Source organism: Centruroides sculpturatus, unplaced genomic scaffold (genome assembly GCF_000671375.1).
Source record: "Centruroides sculpturatus isolate CEXI.00-Female unplaced genomic scaffold, Cexi_2.0 scaffold395, whole genome shotgun sequence".
In the NCBI taxonomy this organism is placed as follows: domain Eukaryota; kingdom Metazoa; phylum Arthropoda; class Arachnida; order Scorpiones; family Buthidae; genus Centruroides; species Centruroides sculpturatus.
Window position 1 is genome coordinate 413060 of NW_019384792.1, and position 21017 is coordinate 434076.

At 33.7% G+C, this 21017-nt stretch overlaps 1 protein-coding gene across 1 annotated transcript; it reads right to left on the reverse strand.

Annotated features, from left to right (window-relative positions):
- Positions 1 to 193: 193 nt before the first annotated feature.
- Positions 194 to 15230, reverse strand: LOC111629342 (ATP-binding cassette sub-family F member 2-like). The gene is made up of 14 exons (XM_023373230.1): positions 15079 to 15230; positions 11586 to 11788; positions 9059 to 9271; positions 8775 to 8963; positions 8560 to 8700; positions 8360 to 8486; positions 7991 to 8093; positions 7807 to 7902; positions 3740 to 3859; positions 3577 to 3666; positions 3395 to 3505; positions 3267 to 3329; positions 758 to 1090; positions 194 to 686 (listed from the first exon to the last, which is right to left on the reverse strand). The coding sequence occupies exons 2-14, from the start codon at positions 11758 to 11760 to the stop codon at positions 567 to 569; spliced, it is 1881 nt and encodes a 626-aa protein (XP_023228998.1). The 5' UTR covers positions 11761 to 11788; positions 15079 to 15230; the 3' UTR covers positions 194 to 566.
- Between the last annotated feature and the right edge of the window lie 5787 nt (positions 15231 to 21017).

Below are 21017 nucleotides of genomic sequence, written 5' to 3' on the forward strand. Positions count from 1 at the left end.
GCGAAATAGGTAATTACCAATTTTGCAAAGGGTAGAAATCATTAAAAAACTTGGCGTATGCACCGTCATCTTTATTACAACAATTCTGAAAGATCTCGTCTTTGTGACACTCACGAGATACAAATATTAGAAATGCCGGGTCGACAATCGATCCGACTGCAAAAGGAAATCTGGCAATTAAATACAGACTGCGTGAACCAAAAATAAACTATTTTTATTTCGTAAAACAATGATAGTTTATCATCGTCGATGGTCGTTGATCCCGAATACTATATCGTTGCAATAAAATAGTTCAATAAATAGGCTTTATATCACTTTTGGTGCGTGCGAAGCACTTTCGGACAGAAGAGTAGAATCGAAAGTCCGAGACGGGTTTCTGTGATGGAAGAACGGAGTCTTGGGCAAGAAGTTTGGCATTTTGGATTTCGACGGTCCAAAATTAAGTTCTCGTGGAGCGTGCTTAATCGGAGTATTTAATTGTTAGGATTATAATTAAGGATATTTTATGAAACTAGGGTCGATATTTATTTACAACTGCCAGGCACGACCGAATTGAGACGATTAAATTAATTAGGTCTTTCGGAGTCTTTCATAATCCGCTTCCTCAGATGCGCTTTGTAACTGTGGATGTCGCCGGACCATTTGGTGATAGTCTGTTTTTCGCAGACCCAGATCTCCTCGGCCACCTAAGACATAGTCGAAGTCAGTTATTTTTATAAAATAGACGCGAAACCCCATGACCGTCAACGACACTCACCTGACTAATCAGTCGAAAATCGTGACTGACCAGCACCATTCCTCCTTCAAAGTCGTTAATGGCGTCCGCCAAAGCGTCTATGGTTTCCATATCGAGATGGTTCGTCGGTTCGTCCAGAAGTAACAAATGAGGCGCCTGCCACGCCAACCACGCAAAAACCACCCTGCACCTCTGTCCGTCGGAAAGCTGACGAATGGGACATATCTGTTGTCTTCCAGTGAGTCCAAATCTCCCAATAATTTTTCTCATTTCTTCCTTCTCTTTGATCTCGGGAAAAGACTGCATCATGTAATCCAATGCTGTTATGTCTAAATCAAGTTGTTCATGTAGATGCTGGAAAGATTAAAAGAAAGAGTTAACAAAGATAAATGCAAACAATTTTGCAAGTGCATAACACATTTCACTAAAAGTTAAACTCTATCCAAGCAATTACATAATTCCAGAGAATGAGTGAAACATCACCTATATGCTGATAATCTTTTTTTTAGCATCTGATCTTTGTTTCGTATATCACAACATTTAAAGGTCAACATTGATGAAATATGATATGAACTGTTTCATTCTGACAGATACTTCTGAAATTTGTTTCAAGGAATAATATACTAACTGTTAAGTTAATGGAATATGCACTAAACTAAACTTAATGATCTCCAAGAAAAGATTTTACTGATATGTTGACACGTGCAGAAATACAGGTTATGAGACTTGTTTGAATCATATGGAACATTATAATAATGAAGATGAATGCATTCTGCACCAAATTGTTACAATGGACATAACGCCATTCTTTGGATTGACATTTCAGTTCTGGCTCCTACGTGTGTGACCAAGTTATCTCGCATCACCAAGACCAACAAATTCTTGGTTACTGTTGCTTCTCAGTAACATACCACAAACTTATCATTTGTTCCTACAGAATTGCCTAATGCTGAGTAACCTGCACAACAGTACCATCTCATAGGTTGTGTTTATTAATAGCAAATACTCTGCGTAACCACCACCACAGGCACGTGCTTTTGTTTGTACACATTTGAGAATGACTGTGAATAAAGTACTATCGACAGTACCATGATTGCAAGGTGTATGATTTTAAAATATCCAGTTTTGGAGACAAAAGTATGAAAGGATTCAAACTGTAAAATTTAACCATCAAATGGATTGTCTTGCTGTCAGAACATCTAAATATATAAAATTGCTTGTCCTGACTGACTGACTCACTGACTGATTCATCATTGCCCAGAGCAAACCGTTTAACCTAGAGAGGTGAAATTTGGTAGACAGTTAGGGTACGTCATGGAAACGCACACTAAGAAGGGATTTTTCGAAATTCCCTCGCAAGGGGGAGAGGGAGAGGATTAAGGCTTAACCAGAAAAACGGCCTCTACTGTGCTATTTTAGTTGCGATATTTTGTTTTTATCTGCATTGTGGTAGGGTATGCCATGGCAATGCACACTAAGAAGGGATTTTTCGAAATTCCACAGCGAGGGGGAGAGGGAGATCATTAAGGCTTAACAGGAAGAACGGCTTCTACTGTACTATTTTACATGCAATTTTTTGTTACATTTAGTCTTTATTAAGTACTTAAGTGTAATAAATTAATAACATTTCAGACATTGTTATAAATATTTTTATCTATTTCGATTTTAAAAATGTTTGAACCGTTGTAAATTTGAATTTGTTATTGCATATTGGTTCGAATATAGAACAATTGTAAACATTCCAGAAAATTGATCAAATTGAAAATGGTTTGTTTGATTCTCAGCAATTCTCGGCGGTAGGTGTTATATAACAATTATTATGGTTGTTGAAATACTGAATATAAATGGGGTTTGCAGGTAACAGCTAGTTCAAAATAAACATGAAAAAATTAGAATGCTGGTTACCATTTTAAAAAATTCAAGATGACATCAACATTACTGCATGCATTAACATTTGCTTTCACAAATTTTCATTCTTAATTTCATTACAGTGTCTGTTATACAGTTTTATTCAAGTCATAAAGATGCTGTGTTGCTTTCCACTGTAAACTACTACTACAAGCAGCCATTCTTGCATTCCACAGGAATGTTTAAATGGAGCTTGGACTATTGCAACAGAATAAAAGAATGTACCTTTATACTGCATAACATGTTTAATCACAATAAATAGGGTTGGGAGATCTTGAATTATCCTCCTTATTTATTGGATCTCAGTCCATTTGACCTTTTCTCAAATGTCAAGTAAGGCTTGCAAGACCAGACATTTGCTAACAGAAATGATTTAATAAATGTTTGGTAGTTATTTTGATAGAGAAAATGCACAGAATATGCAGGATACTGAGAAGTAATTCAGTGTCCCACAAATTCAGAGTTAATTGTAACTGATTTCCAGATACCAAATAACTATTAAAATTCATAGTATCACTAAGGAAAATATTCACTAATTGCACCATATAAAACATCACACATACAAGAGTAAAATCTCAGTTGTGGACTGTCTAGTATTTTTATTAAAAAAATTTAAATTTACCTGGTGGTATCGGGCAATCCGAACGTGAGAATGTTTCCGAATCAGTCCGTCGCTAGGAACCACCTGTAAACATCATCTTTAATAAATCGAATTGCAGCAAGTCTCTTAAAAATTATCAAGAAAATCACCTCTCCACTTAGTAACTTTAACAGAGTGGACTTTCCTGCTCCATTGGGGCCCACCAGAGCAATTCTAGAGTCGAGATCTACTCCAAATTCTAAATTTTTATAAATCAGAGGCTGCAATAAAGTAGAAAAAGTTCAGACATGAGATACAAATATAAAATTACTTCACAGAATAAAACACTCACCCCATTTTCACTGTATTTAAATGACACATTTTGCACCATAATGACGGGAGGAGGAATCGTTCCGCAAGAAGGAAAATAAAATTGAACAATCTGAAATAATTTTAAACATTTGCATGAAACTCCCCACGGGCTTAAAGGCGACGTCCAAAAACCAACATTTTACCTTGTCGGACAACACTTTTTCCGTCAGACCGCCGGCTATCATTTTGTTCATTGTTTTTTCTTTGCTCTGGGCCTGTCTTGCCAGTTTTGCACTTCCGTGACCAAATCTTGCAATGTAATCCTAAATTATTTCAATTTAAAAAAGTTTAATTAAGTCGTATTGAATATTACTAAATTTAATTATTAATGCTTGCAAGATCTTTCAAAAGAAATTCAAAAATATAAGAAAAGAATATGCTGCATTACATCTAAATGTTTCTAGATCAATACGTCAAAAACATTTTATCTCCAACCAACATCAGAAATCTCACCACAATGTTCATATGATAGCCACATCCAACTTTGATTTTAAAAACGGAAGGTATTATTTAATACACCACTTAAAAACTGGGTATACTTGAACTGAAGCTACTAGACCTAATATCCAGCAGAAAAGTTTAGAAGTGCTAACATTTTCAACTGCAATAACACCGCTATTAATTTTCACAATGTTGACTCCTTTCCCACAGCGTGGAAGTCTTGCTTCTAACTATAAATTCCTACTATCCCTCTCCCCTCCTCTCTTCACACATGTATGACAATCCCCTATTGTTTCAGCAACTGGGGGTTTAGTTTGCCCGATGTTGTCCATTCAACATGGACAAAAATATTAGCACTTCCAAACTTCTCTGCTGGAAGGTTTCTAGGTAGCTTAAAATTATTGAGTTTTAAAAGAATAACTTAAGTAATTAATGTTAAATATATTAAGTATTCAAATTGCCAATATGTTTAATGACATCTTTCTATAATTAGAATTATTACTCTTAAGAATACAAATGACTTACACATCTCTTATCTGTTTACAAAGGAAGTGTGATTATGTGATTTTCATATCATGCCTGTCATTTGTTATCCTTAATTATAACTACATTTTCAAGCCTCCCACTTCAAATGTTAAGTGCATAACATTAGCTAAGCATTTCAAATAGGTTAAATTACAAAATTATAATATTCTTTCCAAAATACTTAAACAGTCCTTCCGTAATAACATGTCGTTATAATCAGTATGTACCAAGTTGGATATCGAAGGACTATTGTCAAGAAATGCAGGAGGATAACTTTAACATGATTTATATGTAGCGGTCTATGTAAATTTGGTCATACAAGTCTAGATTATACTACAAGTTGTAAGTTGTACTGTTATAAGCATTGTCACAAAATATTATATAACTAAATATGGATGGTTTTTTAATTTTATTAGTGCTATTGGCATAATAAAATTGAGCCAATGAGAGATTGTCCGAAATGCCTACCAAGAAAGGAATGTTGTTAATAAAGTGATGTACTAACTTCAAACTTTGTATTCTTAACAGTGTAATAACAATAGCATTCTATAGATAGATTTAAGATTATGTTTGTAGTATAATCTAGACAAGAAGCACACTATAGTATTTAATATTTTTCATCAGGGCAGTCTCCTGAAATCTGGAAATGCACTAGTTCAAAAATAAGCTGCAATTCTCTTGCGAAGATAAATTAATTAAAATTGGAAGACTTACATTACTGCAATAACAAAACAAAGCCACCATTAAATCTCAGTAACTATAGATTGTGTTAAAGAAAAACATGAAACTGGTATAACAAAAAATATTAACACCTACATATTTTTGTTAATAGGAAGAATTTACAGCAAGCAATTCATATTATTTTTACAAAACAGATTAGATTTGAATTTGGATTCTCAGAATTTATGCAGGCAATGTGATCTAAACACAACAAGCTCCCCATCTCTTGCAATCTGACTGTCCCTTATTGGACTACCACGTAGTACTGTTCAAGTATCAAAAATATATAAATACACACTTAGTTCTTTGGATAATTGTTTGATGTGTAAATTTCAATAAATGATAGTTAATAAGTTAAAAGGAGACAACATCCTTTCAAGAAAAACACACAATAAAATTGAACATTATTTAAATCTCTCATGAAAGATCACTATTTCTGATCAGATTAATTAAAATACACGCTTCTTTCTATACGCATAACATTTGTTCTGCAAGTGCGACGTTGCAAACGTTGCACGAGAACCTTCAAATTCTCGGCCAACGCATCATCATTTCAGAAGCAACTTTTGTTTTGTATTAATTTTGACATACAGTGATAATGATATAAAATTATACCACCAGTTAAATTTCTATTCTAGATACAATTATTCTTTTTCTGAAATCATCAGTATTGTCATTTTAATGAAAATATTCTAACATTATCAAATTATTTCTCACAAACCATTAAGGAAAAGACAAATAAATATGAATAAATTCACTTTGTGAGGGACTGGACTTAAAAAAAAATTTTTCAAAATAAAAAAAAACCAAAAGAATAACATTAAAACTCTTCCAAAGAAAAAAATGTTAAATGATATAATTATATCTTTCACCCAAGAGTCCCTTCCTTTCCAAGCGAATGTGTCACCAGGAACCTAAGGAAAAATCACTATTGTATGTAGAAATTAACATTACCAAAGATGGGTATGAGAAAAAAAATGGGGAGGACGCCCAAATAAAAGAGAAAATTAATGACAAAAAAGAGCTGTTTGTCATCATCAAGTGTTTGCTCCAGATTTGGATACACTGCCTATCAAATCCTTGCAACCACTTGCCATCCGCCACCAATGGCAATACCATTCTCCTACGGGACAAGTCTGCAAGCAAGTGTACGATCTCCTCAAAGGGCCTACAACTTCAGGCAATTAACGACTTGTAAACTCTCTCTCAACCCTCTAAGATAAGAGTATAATTCTCTTATCTTATACATAGGACAATCGGTCTATGTCTAATATATGTAAGCCTCTATGTTAATAAATGGTTATTAATTTTGCTAAATGAGCAGTGGAGTGCAACTTGTTTCATGTGTGCAGTCTCGGACCTCCTCCATCCCAAATCTGACCTTATACAAACACAATTGCTCACATGTAAACAAGAACAAATGGTTTGTGTGTCTATCCTACAGTGGTGGCAGAGTCCTGATGCAGCATCTCAAAGTGGTGCAGAAGCATAGGGGGTGCTTCATGCATTATCATGACTTAAATGATATTTATGTTTACGATTTTCATAAACACACAAACAGAATCACCAATAAAGACAAATCGTATAAAATTAAGACAGATTTCATATAACAGACTTGAGAAATTAGCATATTCAATAACTTTGTACCAACACAAACTAATTCAGGTTGCATGTACAATAACTAACTTTTAAAGAGAATGTTTGGCCCTTGAAAAGATTTCAAGAAAACAACATGTATGTGTTGATTAATGTGGCTGAACATATACAAAATATAACCACCACAGAAGAAATAGTAATACTTTGTAATTTTTTTTTCTGTACAGGTAAAGATTTCTGAATTTGTGAGGCTGTAGCAACAAGGATGCAAATTTGCCTCATGTGACAAAGCTGCTATGTCAAAAACACAACACAAGGTGGTTTGTATAAGAAAAATTTAAATTTTGTCTAGAGTTAAAAAATTTTGTCTTCGAAAATTACCTGGCAACTGACACACTCGTTCTCAACTATAAAATACCAAAATATTTACCACCTGCCACTAGATTTTTTCATTTGCCAGCTATTGTTAGCATCACCTAAATCACAAGATAACAGGCATAATTTAAAGAAAGATGAACAATGTGTATATATATACAAATCTTTGTAAACCTACGTACAGATTATAAATTTAATATCTGGAATTAGTAATATATTTTAGTTCAGTTTAAAACTGAACTAAAATATATTACTAATTCCAGATATTGAACATTGAACAAACACAATCAAAATCACAGAAGGGAAAAAATGGGAAATAATTAATCTATGAAGACTTTGGTCTAACATATTACAAGTGACAGCATTGCCTATGAGCCATCAAATGAGAAAATAACAATAATTTTGGGTCCGTCTAAGCACATCAAGCAATCACACAGACTCAAAGGAATTTGAACAATGGATGAAAATTGATTTCATTTATATTTTCAGCTTGGCATTTATATCAAATATCACTGTATGTCATCCCAATAATTAAAAAGAAAAAAAGATAAACCTTCATATGGGCAATTTGACTTTGTTCCCATTGATATCTTTTCATTTGATTTTCTAGTAACTCCAACCTTGTCTTCACAAAAGCATCATAATTACCCTAAACAAAAAACACAGCATTAAGATTCAACAGATTACAAATATTTTCACCCAAATTTTGAAACTGAAAAAATTTTACTTTTACTTACTCCATAATATTTTAGTTTCTTCTTATTTAGATGTATAATATTTGTACATACACCATTTAAGAAATCTTGGGAATGAGATATGATTACCAAAATACGCTTATACCTGAAAATTTTATAACGTTGATTACGTTAACAATATCTTAATAATGACGGCAATGTTATAAGTACAAGTTTAAGAAAAAATTAACAAACAGATGTGACCAAAATCATGTTTTATTATGTAAACTTGTCATTTACTCGCTTGATTTTTTCAAGGACGCGTCTTTGTCATCAGCATTGTTGGCATGGTGTTTTCTGGGTTTTGGTCATTTGTGTTTGTTAATGAATATACTTTGTGATTCCAAATAAAAAAAAAGTTAAGAAATTCACATTTTTAATTCTTCTTCCAGCCAGACGCAAGCATCCAAATCCAAGTGGTTGGTTGGCTCGTCTAGTAACAGCATGTGTGGGCTGACGTACAGTGCTTTAGCTAATGCTATACGCATTCTCCATCCTCCTGTAATATAATATAATACAATACGAAATATTTTGATGTGAGAGTTAAATTTTATAATAAAGTTTAAACTTACCCGAAAAATCTTTGCATTTCTTTTGTTGCATTTCCTTACTAAATCCCAGACCGTGCAGAATGTAAGCTGCCTTTGCTTCTGCCTTGTCTGCACCTATGTCATCTAACCTCTCGTATATGTCCATCAATTGTTCTTGTGACTCTTTTAGGAACAATTGTCAATATTTAATATTCCAGAATGCAATGTTTTGTCTCGAATGTGGCAAAACAACTCACCTTCGTCGTCGTACTGTACTAGTTCTTCGGCCAGTTTCTCTAGACGTATCCGTTCTTGATCGACATCCAGCACGGCTTCGATGGCCGTCTTGTCGCTAGCGGGTATTTCGCGGGTCAGATGATAGATGTCAACGTGTTCCTGAATGGGGACTTCCCTTCGGCCCAATGCAGCCAATAATGTGGATTTTCCTTTCAAACGAAACGTGTCACCTCGTCAACATATTTGGCATCGCTAGTTGTATTGCAACGTCTTTTGCCATTAATATACTCTAAAAAATCCTTACCACATCCATTCAGACCGACAAGACCATACCGTCGACCACAGTTCAATTCCAATTTCGTATCACTGAGAATTTCTACCCCGTGAAAGGTGATGGAGAAATTATCAATTTTGACATCTCTAGATCTAGGATGTACTCCCAAAACACCCGTACAAGCTCTCGCCTCGGCATTCAATTCCATATCCTTTTGTAATTTCTTCACTAATTCAACTTCCACTGAAAAGAAAAATAAAACTGTAACACCAGTAACAAGTTGTGCAAAATTATAAATTAGCATTGTTGACAAACATTAAATTGTGGAGTAATTAAACTATCCACTCAAAAAGTATCTGGAAAACAAACATTATAGAATAGAATTTGAATCTGCTCCTTCAAGACTGAACATAATTCACAAGAATTACATTTTACATCTGAATATATTCCTTCAAATTGATTTATCAAATACTTGTTCATACATAACTACCTTATTGTACAATGCACACATCATTGTATAGGCTAGTTTACACCAAGCATGATTTATCAGCAAGGAAATTTTTATATTAGTGATGTCATTTCTGCAATTATACTGATAGTCCAATTTGTCAAAGTTTCACACTAACAAAAAATATTTCCACCAATCAGTATGGTGGATTTGCTGCCATAAAGAGAGCGGACAAACACCAAGACAGCAGCAACTATATATATAGCACATACAACTTATAACAAGGAACAATTTTTGACAGAGATACGCAATGATCAATTTTTGCTTTTCCTTTCTTTTTAATAAATAGATGCAAAATGATGAAACATTATTACTAACTCACTGTTTTCAGCCATCTTGTTGAAGTGATGTTTACCTTTGATCACAACTAATTGGCTATGCTTTTTACCATTCGGTTAAAATTGTCGAGGGGGAAAATAATCACGGTACTTGTGAATCTTTGTCCCAGATGGTGGCTCTCTGCCCCGACGACCAATATCTCAACTAGTACCTGTACCCCCTCGAAACAAATTGACTCGGTCGACTAACCTACATTAAACAGACATGTGTTATCTACTCAGTCTGTTTTGTTATTTCAACAATGTTAAGATTATCGCAAAGTTTTAATAGGTAAAATTTTATCTGATTTTCTTTATATGTACCATCATGGCGGCACTTCCAGTCGCGACTGTTAACACTCCCAAAAAAGTGACCTAAAAATGCACTCCACAAGAAACTACTGACAAAAATGCAAGTGTGATTCTTCCAAAAGCTAGGAAGTCCACAGTTCACACAGAGCAAGTTAAGCAAAAATGTCTTGCTCAGTCTTAGTACATTACATTAGTATAAGGGTTGCCAAACTTTTTTGATCATCGACCCCCTACAAGTTTTCGAAACCTCACATCGACCCCCACCAAAAAGTTTGTGTTACAAGCAAAACAAAGCACTTACTATTTTAATACATTTCTTTTAATTTTGCATTTTCTTTTCATTTATTGTATATTTGTTGTTAATAAATTTTGTAACTGACAATCAGTGAGACAGATAAGCTTGATAATTGACTTCCCCAATAATGTTATATCTATCCCTGAGGGTTGATATCAATCACTTTGGCGACCTCTGCATTAGTATAATAGATAGAGTCTTTCGAGTACTATACATTTGATTTTGTTTAAGCCAAGTAAGATGCCATTAAATATCTTTGGCAAGTTATCTTGATAAATTTGTTTTGTACCAATAGATCTATTAATAAACATAGCCAACTGCAAAATTAACACTTCCAATAAAGTATTAATAGTTTATAACACCATAGGATCACAATACTATTCGATAGAAAAATAGTATGCCTTTCTTTACACCCAAACTGCAGCTCTTCTAAATCCTTACTGTGGCTTCTGTATATTTAATTATTATAACAAATTATATGGAATACACATTATATGAAATACAGTTATGAGAGTGAATGTGACACTCATATTTCTGATAAGCAATACATGGCTACGTTGCAACAAGATTTGGCCAACCCTGACTTATACTCAGCTGTTTGAACCCTACACCTATTGTAGTAAGAGATTTGTTTTTTCATCTGCTGTTTAATTAAGCAAATTCCTAGTTTTAGAAAAATTTTCTGACAAAAATTCAACTTGAATGCTGGCATACAAAGTTGTAATGCTATATTATGATTTAAATAAAATGGCATCTTCTATAAAAAAAATAAAAAAAATCAAATTCTGTCAAAAATAATTTTAATACTTTTTGCACTTAATACAATAAAAATTTCAACCTAAAACTAGTGAAAAAATTCAAACTAACTAAAAACGGAAGTAAAACAGAAGATGGTATCATTCTAATTGGTGTCACAATCAATAACAATCATAAAAATAATTCAAATTTTAAAAACTGTAATTAAAATTACATAAAATTTAAAAAAGTTTATATATATAAAAATACTACAAAATTTCATGTGTCAAATATTGATTTAAAACAAACCAAATTGGAACAAAAGATAGTGGATTTCTACAAAATGAAAAATTTTATATATTTTAATATATATTTTATAAATATGCTCACCACTTCCCGAATCATCACCATTTGTTAAGCACTCGTCATTGTTTGCAATCCCATTTAACAGGTCTCCGGTATCATTGGGAGCTTCGTCTGCCTTCTGCTGGGGTTTCTTTTGATTTCTCATCTTTGCCGCCTCCTTCTTTTTGGCATCGCGACGTTTTTTTGCATCGGAAGGCATTTTTGAGATTTGCAAAACAGATAGTTTACTAGAAAAGAAAAAAGTAACAAATATTAATTAATTTTTCTTTAAACATCAATAATACATAATCAGTACACAAATGTATTTGACGGAAAACCTGAAATTATTTACTTGTAACCTAGAAATCAGCAAGTGTGATTATGGCATTATGATACTTATCTTAGTGGGACCAATTACATGTAATTGTTTGGGCCCCTGGAACTAATCTATGATTGATCTCTAACAAATGACTTCTGGTTTAAGGCATCAATTAGCAATCTATTGTATTCTTTGAGTGTAATAAACAATGACTGCATTTATTAGACTCAATAGTTTTGGAACAGTTGAATAAGTTTCTTCTGAAAGGTCTCCAATGAGGTGTTACTATGGAATATGTTATTTTGGTATCATGTTAGTAGCAGATGGCATTTGTACTATCTAAACTGATCAAAGATGGATATGGCCACAAAACAGTGAAGTAATTAGTATTTACAAATATAAAGTTGTGCATTAGAATACTAATCCACTCATAACTTACAGCTACCAGCAATTAAAAGCTGGTGTGTGAGGTGTAAATTTAAAGGAGCTAATGTAATTTACTTCATAGACACAAAACTACCTATAGTGCAACCAAAACCTTGCAATCATCAGTCAGCAGAGCCATTACACATTACTTAAATACAATCATACCTCTGCTCAATAAGAATTGAACATGCTGAATGCAGCCAATAAAACACATCATTTCCTGTCACAACCACCCTATAATCATTGTCTTACCTTCCTTTAATGAAAGGTATGAAAATTTAATGAAAATTTCATTCCTTTAATGAAAATTTCAAAAAAGTCCTGAAGATTACAAGAAACTATATTTTTGTAGTTAGTTGGAATCTTCCAATATAATGAAAATAAGGAACATATAGATGTTAAGATCTGAAGATCAGCAACCAGTGATAAAGATATTTCACTTCCAATGATTTAATTATCATTACAAAAAAGTCATCAGCAATGCCAATGACACATTTTAATATTCAGTAATCAGCAATTTTTGTAACTACAGCGAACAATTGATTCTAGAATCATCATCTATACACAAACAGCACTGTTGAGAGCTTTTATGGATCAGGAAATAGAATGGCCATTTGTTTTTTTCTCATGCAAATGAAATTCAAGTTTCTTTATTAACATTATTTTCACTATCAGAAAATCTATAAATTTTCTGTTGGTTAAAATAATGTTAATTTTTTAGGATTTGGAATCACAACAGGCCCTTAGGTTTACTCCCCTGGCCTAGTAACCATGGGACCTCCCCTCTTCTCGACAGCCCCGGACTTATATGATTGGCAAAATGTAGATCCCATGTCGTTGATAAAACATTAATTCTGATTAGCTACGTAACAGTGGAAATGGAATCAAAGCCACTAGGAAAAATCACCAGGATTAAAAAGAGTCACCAATCACCATGATATCGGAAAGTCACCGGACTGCTTATCACTATATTATTAATATTAAAAGGACTAAGCAAAGATTTCCACATCATACCACCAAGATGTTTTTGGCATTTCTCTGATATTTTTTAAATGAGTGCTACATTTGCCACTGCAGTTTGATCAAATGACACACTGCACATTTTAAATATTACAGAAAATCTTAATGTTCTAATAATGTTACAATACTATATCAATTTGTTATTAGATTGTATATGATCTCCATGACTGGAAAGAGGATTACAAATATATTGCATATGGAAGGTATACAAATTTTAACTATTTTTAATTCTTTTAGTTATTTAATTTAATAAATAAAAACATAGTTTTATTCTTCAAGTATGCTAACAAAACATGGTATTTAAACAAACAATAATCAAATAGAAATTTCACAGACATTTTCTCTTTAGAAACATTAAATCAACAAAACCAAAATAAAATAAGCCTCATTCACAATGAGTAAACATTGCAGAAATTAGAAGTAAATGTAAATACTGCAACCTTTGATTTTATAGACATTGGTTTAACAGATTTGGAGATAATAGACATATTTCACCATTCCAAAGACCACGTTTGAACGAAAACAAAGTATGACAATATAAGACTTAACGCACAGAATGTCTGCTAGATAGCAAGTTAGCAACTATTATTTACATTCTGCTTAGAAGGGTAGTCTTTGTTTCTATTAAAATAACTGAAAAGGAAACTTTGTTTCTTAATATATTTCAAATAAAGTTCATTTTGTAGTTAACTATGGCATATACAGGTACATGTACAACAATCACCGTACCCGATTATTGATCTCCCTCTCAATTTATTATATTCGGTCGACAGTAAATAACTATTATAAAAAATTATAACCGATTAACAAAAAAAATAATTGAAAAAAAAGAAAACAATTGATTTTCAAGAAATCAACAATATCTATGTTTTGATAAGCAAGTGACGTGTCCAATAAATAATGTCTCATTTTATTTATTTACTTCTTTAAATACACAAGTTAGTTAATTTAACAATTACACATAATCTTCACAGATATTAAAAATATTCCACAGATAACTCTTAACCCGTTTGGTACAATTCCGGGAATACTTTTTGTAAACTTCGTGTCACTCGTTCTAAAACACTCCGGGCCAGCATAATCAGAGCGCGACTTACGACGGCATCATCAGAAAAATTCCGGTCCGTATCTTCTTTATTTCACATTTTAGTAGCCAGAAATCCGATAACTGAAAATCCAAAACATATGCGGTGCCAAATAACCCAACGAATCGATCAAAAATCATAAGTTGCAACGTACTTACAAAAGCAAGAAATTATCAATTTAGATGCTTTCGTCACACATTTTAACAGTTATAAATTGACTATTGAAACATTTACAACAAATTAGATTAATGAAAATTAAATAATATAAACATTAAAATATAACAGCCATAAATCAGAAGTGAATAAGCTTATCTAGAACCCAGATTATGGTTATTTTTCTAATTTTTATAGCAAATTTCGAGATAAAATTGGGTAGAAGTGCTTTAAACATATTATAACACGTAAATAAATGGCCAAAACGTTCATTTCTACCTAAAATTGTACCGACGTTTTTAGCTAATTTTTCTTAAAAAATGAATAAAATTTGATGTTTTATAAAATTGAAGAGGACATTTTGAAAACAGTGTGTAAAAATGTCCAAATTGAAAGCTATTTTTAGAACATTTTGCGTATTCGAAGTGGAATGATCACACGTTTGACTGGCGCAATTGACTAATGCATATGAATGGAGACTGGAAATGCCGGTTGGCTCTTTCTTACCTTAATTACTTACTTAAATTTGACTCACCTTTATTAAATCGTGTATAAGATGATTAATTAAATAACTCTGTTTCTGGTTTTTTCTCTGTAAAAGGAATTATAAAGGAAATTCGATTTCCTTTTGTGTACCTTACACACAATGACGTCGGGATCGAGTGTCGTAAAGACCGGGCGCCCTCTCACCGTTTTCCTTCTTTCCGGGAAAAATTGTAAAATTTTGTGATTTTAATTTTATTCCAAAACGTCTAAGACATTTTATAAATAAATAAATTCTAAATATTTTAATTTATTTATAATGAATTTACCATTTTTAATATTTTATTAAAAGTGGCTTTCAAATGTAGTAGATTCTTTACCACCAGAGGGGAGATATATTTTAAACACGTGGCTGCGACTGTGCGATATCTGGTGGTGGAAATTAGAAGTTCCTCTAAAAGGCTGATATCTACAATCCCCGTATCAGACGAGTGTGTGATACGCGAGCGCTTATTATATTCGTGTACCGAAATCAATAATAGCTTAGAACACAATCGTGTTTTTATTTTGATAACTTTGCAGATGTAAAAATTCCATTAAATTGAAGAACAGTAAGGGTAGTTAGTGTTTTAAAAATGTTTAGAATAATAAGGAATAATACACATTTATTACGTATAAAGAGTTTTATTAATAAAATATTGAAATACAAAACATATACAATGACAATTGCTCATTCATGCTACCGGTATTTCACTATAACAACAAAAAGGAGGTGGACAACTGCGTGAAAATTTACATACTAAATTACCATTTAAGAGATTTGTGCTTTTTGCCAACTTTTGGTGCTGGGGTTTATTTGCTTAACTGCTATGTTTTGTAACCCGGTTTATTATAACAAAACTGGTATCTTACAACTACAGCAGTTGACAAACGATATTCCGAGTTGCTTCTTCTCTCGAAGAGTGAACGTCCTACGGTAACTATTCTTTCCGGTTTCGTTTGGAAAGAGGAAGGCGCAGGGGCGTTGAAAGAAAAAAGTCCGTCACGAAGTGGAAATGTAATCCTGATCATGTAGGGACGTGGAAACGATTTTCTTTTCCTTTGTATGGTGTCGCGCAATGGGAAGACGGGAGGAGAAGCTCTCGGTGTCTTTGGAAACTCGATTTTTATCACTTTTTCGAATCCCAGGTCGAACAGTCCGATAGGTCGATTCCGACTCGCCTCCGTTTTCCAATTGGTCCCCACTCGTTACGAAATGAAACGAGATCAGAATCCAGATCGCGGGATGAGTCAACACCGACTGATCCCTATCGAAGATGTTCGATCTTAGGACATATCAATGCATTCTTCTTTTGTTTTAATTTGAAGAGTAAGTTTTTTCTAAGAATTTTATTCAAACGTGGCGTTTTATGGACACGAAATTTTCTATTTTCCTCTGCCTTTGTTTTTTGACAGTTTTTACAAAATATATTATTACTTTTTCTTTTACACAAGAAAACAAAACTTAATTTTTCGGTGTGTGTAGTCCCGGCCACTTCCAGAGCCTCACAACAATAGTCTACGGTAAGATCCCGCTTAATTAACGCGAGGGATGCATTACTAGACGACAAAGCGCTAAACGAAACAGCGTTAAACCGGGTCATTTTAACATAGAGTAAATATGGATAAGGAAACGCGCCACCAAAAATAAACAAATTTTACTTTAATTTTAAGTTATTTTTATATTAATTTGCATAATAATATATGTTAAATAACACATAATCATACGCACACAGAAATGTAAAGTTCATTGTTTGTGACGAATGTCCTGACTTTTCTGAAATTCTTGTTCTTTTGCAATAGTCGCGAAGCTTCATTTGTCGCTTTTTTTCTTTCCTTAAGATCTCAGACACTGGACAAGCGTACTAAGAATAGGGAAGGAGGCTCAAGGTCTGAGATCAAACGAAAAGTACAAATAGCGCCTGTCTTCGATTTATAAATTATCAATTGGACATCTGATTCCAGATTATTTCAACCTACTCTCGATTATTAGTGTGTCAATCGGTGCAGCAGCGTGGTGCCGCGATAAACTGTATGCTTTGTGAGGTCCCGGACGAAAATCGAAATTATGTTTTGAATGACAAAAATCCGGCGGGACAGTTAAGTTCTCACTTTCTAAAATTAAAACAAAGCAAAACTTAAAGTCTAGCTTAAACAATAAAAGTTCTTTCCATTAAAACGAAGAACGAGACGATAGAATTACGGGGAAAATATCGATGTTCGAAGTAATTTTAGATGATCGAAAATCGGGGTAATTGTTGAAAAACGATCTCTCCCGCTCCCGAAAAGTTTCGAATTATCACCGGGAGACGAGGAACGACTGACCGAAACGCAGAATACGGGAGAGAAACCTATAAAAACACGTGTTATAAACACACAAGGTTCACTGCTCAATAAGTTTTTTTTCTTGCAAAATCGTTGTTTGTCCTCTCACTGTTATTTTACCTTCCAGAATCCTTCGTGAATTCTTTATCCATAGTTGATCTCTCATCCAAGGTGTATTTTTCTTTCTAGAACTATTATTTTCAAAGGTTGACAGTGAACCCGAGGCCATTGAATTTGAAAATCGTCAACGGCAGTGGCGTGCCGTGACATTTGATGATAGGGAAGCCGTGTTTCTGTAAGAAGCCGACTTCCAGGGGCAACCAGTTAATTCTTTCTTTAAATGTATTTTTAATAAATTATTTATCCGACGTACTTAATAAATAAACAAGTTCAACATAATTACCTTTGTTATTAGTTTCAATAGATTCTCTACCCCCTCTAAATGCCGATTCTCGCTTCGATAAAAACATATAGCATCTATTTATTTAGATATAATATATCTATTAACCGTAACTATCTCGTTATAATTTTCAATAATTATTTTATATCAGCCATTAATATTCTAAATTTAAAATACTGAAACAATTTATTTATTAAAATGAGAAGTGATTAGGTTTTAATTGTAACATGAAGAATTTAGAAAACTTGGTTTGAATAATTAACAAATGTTTAAAAAAAAATTATNTGTCCCTATATTTCACTTTTCCGCCAAAAGTACACATCGCACGTGAATGGTGTTTGTATGTGATAGTAGCCCCAAGTCTCCATTCGTGCACTATGGTGGTTGCGTCTCGATAGCTATAAGGGTGTGGGAGATATGGGGCTGAAAGTGGCTTTCTATTTCAAATGTTTTGTTCGAATTAAATTCGAACATAAAATTCGAATATTGTTTCGATTATAAAACGATCGTAAACGTTCCAGAAACGTTGACAATAGTTCGTTTGACTGGACGTGAACAGGAGACGTTCAGAAATAGAATCGGGACCAGGTCTCTAATTAGTCTGGAAACGAGGGACCTAATTCTTGCATTCTGTGAAAACGGGTAAGATTGGCTATAATGTAATTATCTTAATGTGCAATTGGGCAATTTCTTATTATCCGGGTTAAAACTCTTCAAACACACACAGCCATTGCAGGATTTTCAGATCGAAATATTTAGCACAAATTGGTGATGAGGGGATGATGATCGCTACTTGCGCGACTTTACCGCGCTTGTAGCACGTGTAGTTTGAACGTTACAGAATTGATTGAATGGAAACATTTCATTTGACTAAAATAACGCAATTACATTTTATAGATGCGGATGCAGTAACTGAGTTTCCGATAGAAGAAAAGAGCATTTTACTTTCAAAGGATCGCGGGCATCGTCTTCATCCGTAATCTCGAAGAAAAAGAATAACCCCACACGGTTTACTTCGAATTTTTCATTTATGACAAAATGTTACATTTATTTCAAGTTATTGTATTACTCTCAAAAAATATGTTATGATTGTATTTTATCACATAATCGATTTATGCAAATACCTTGTAATCAGTCTTACTGATAAGTATATTAAAATAGATTTATGATATTTACTTATATTGCACTCGCTGTTGGTGTAAAATGCTTAGAAAAACCTCAAAAAATAATGCAAATACCGAATGAAAATGGAATAATATACTTTAAATGATTTTTCTAAACTCGATGGAAAATTTAATGACCAAATAAATTCTACTCACACCTTTAAATCCGTCAATTAAATGTTCAATAATGGTAAAAATAATAGTACATTGTTTCCGTGTAACGTTAATGATTTTATTGAATATTAATAATTAATTTCAATGCATAAATAATAGAACAACGGCATTTGTATTATTACGTATTCGTATTTTTTTATCTTATTATATTCAAGTACGATAATTTTCTTGACAATTTGTATCCTTGAAATTGTATTTTATTGTATCGATTTCAATAAATGGAAACAAACATAGTTTATGCAGTGTGTCAACTGTGTACTTGTTTAAGACTTCCCTAAATTACCAGAAAGTAAATCAGAACCTTCAAACTAGAAAAGCGAAACTTTTTTGTAGTCAAGTTTCAGTGTTAAAACAGAATTCTTTCGTAAAAGTTGTTCTAAAACTAAACACAATTTAATAAATAAAGACAATAAAACATAAGTAAACAAATCGCTAGATGAAATTTCGGCGCCCGACATGTTTGTGAATTTTCCATTTCTGATTGCAAATGTGAGAAGTCCAGAGCACAGGGAGTTCCCTATAGACCGCTTATTTGGCGACGAGTCCCGCTCCAGATGGCTTTTGTAGATTATCAGAAATAAGGAAATCGAATGATTTCTGTCTCCTGTCAGTTTCTGACACCAGTTAGGATGGAGTTAAAGGCGTCCTAACTCGTGATTGTTTCCGTCTATTCGGTTCACAGAGTTCAAAAAAGGGAGGGCCATTAGTTGAGTGGGAAGAATCGTTGGTAAGTCGATGAGGTGTCGGCTGTTCCCGAAATAAAGAAACCAGCTTTAACTCAACAAATTTACTATAAACAATAATAAAAATTACAGAGGACGAACATAATATTTACATAATTTTACCATTAGTTCCGTGTATCGTAGACTCGAGACGGACAATTATAGCGAGTAGTGCTATTTCTTTAAAGACTAAGTCTAACTTATTTCCTAAGTGGACCGAAAGAGAGCGTTTACAATTCTAGGTAAAATACCCCAGAGAGTGATGATGCCTCGCGATTCTGTTTATTCGGTGTTGGTTTGTTTGTTAATTTACGGCAACGCGACACTTGGGCGATCTGCCTAGGGGGGGATGCCTTCCGGAGGTCTTTTAAGGGAAACTGGCCCCTATTTAGACGTTACAGACGTGGAGAAAACCCGAAAAACTCCACGTGACCAACCCGTCCGAGCGAGGCGCTAACCCACGACCGAACTCCCATTGTTCGGAGTACGAAGACCGCTCGGCCACTGGTGGGCCATTCGATGTTGGTAAGACGATCGTGGATCCAGTCCAGGTAGTGTTTAAGGCTGTTATACACGTTACGGAAATCCTTTGAGGATTAACCGTGATTTTTTTCATCTATCCACCTTTAAATAAAAATAATTCTTTATACGTTGGGAAATATTTTAATAAGTTTTGTAAATTACTATGTTCGATCCAGTCAGTTATATCCGATTTTTTTCGTCTGTTAAGTACATCCTTTGAGGATTTCCGTAACGTGTATAACAGCCTGGAATCCTGTTATAGAGCTGGCACAGCCAGAGGGCGTGCAGGAAGAGACATTCATGACTCGTGTGAAAGAGGAGATCGCACGGGCCAAGAAAACCAGAAATAAAATATTTAAAGTAAGTGTGCCCATGCTTCTGTGTCTCGCGAGGTTTTAAGTACTTCGTAATAGTCTATAAACAAACCACTTAAAACGAGGCCGTCGGTATGTACAGGGGCTCTGAATCCGGTTTTCTGTGTATACAGAAAACCGGATTCAGAGCCCCTGTACATACCGACAGGATCTTGTGACCCTTTTCATTATAAAATGGCAGCGTTTGGCACTTTAATTAAAGAGCCTACACTCATTCCTCAACGATGCGTGCTCTAGAAATCGAGCTTAAGACTACATCTCGTATAGCTGAG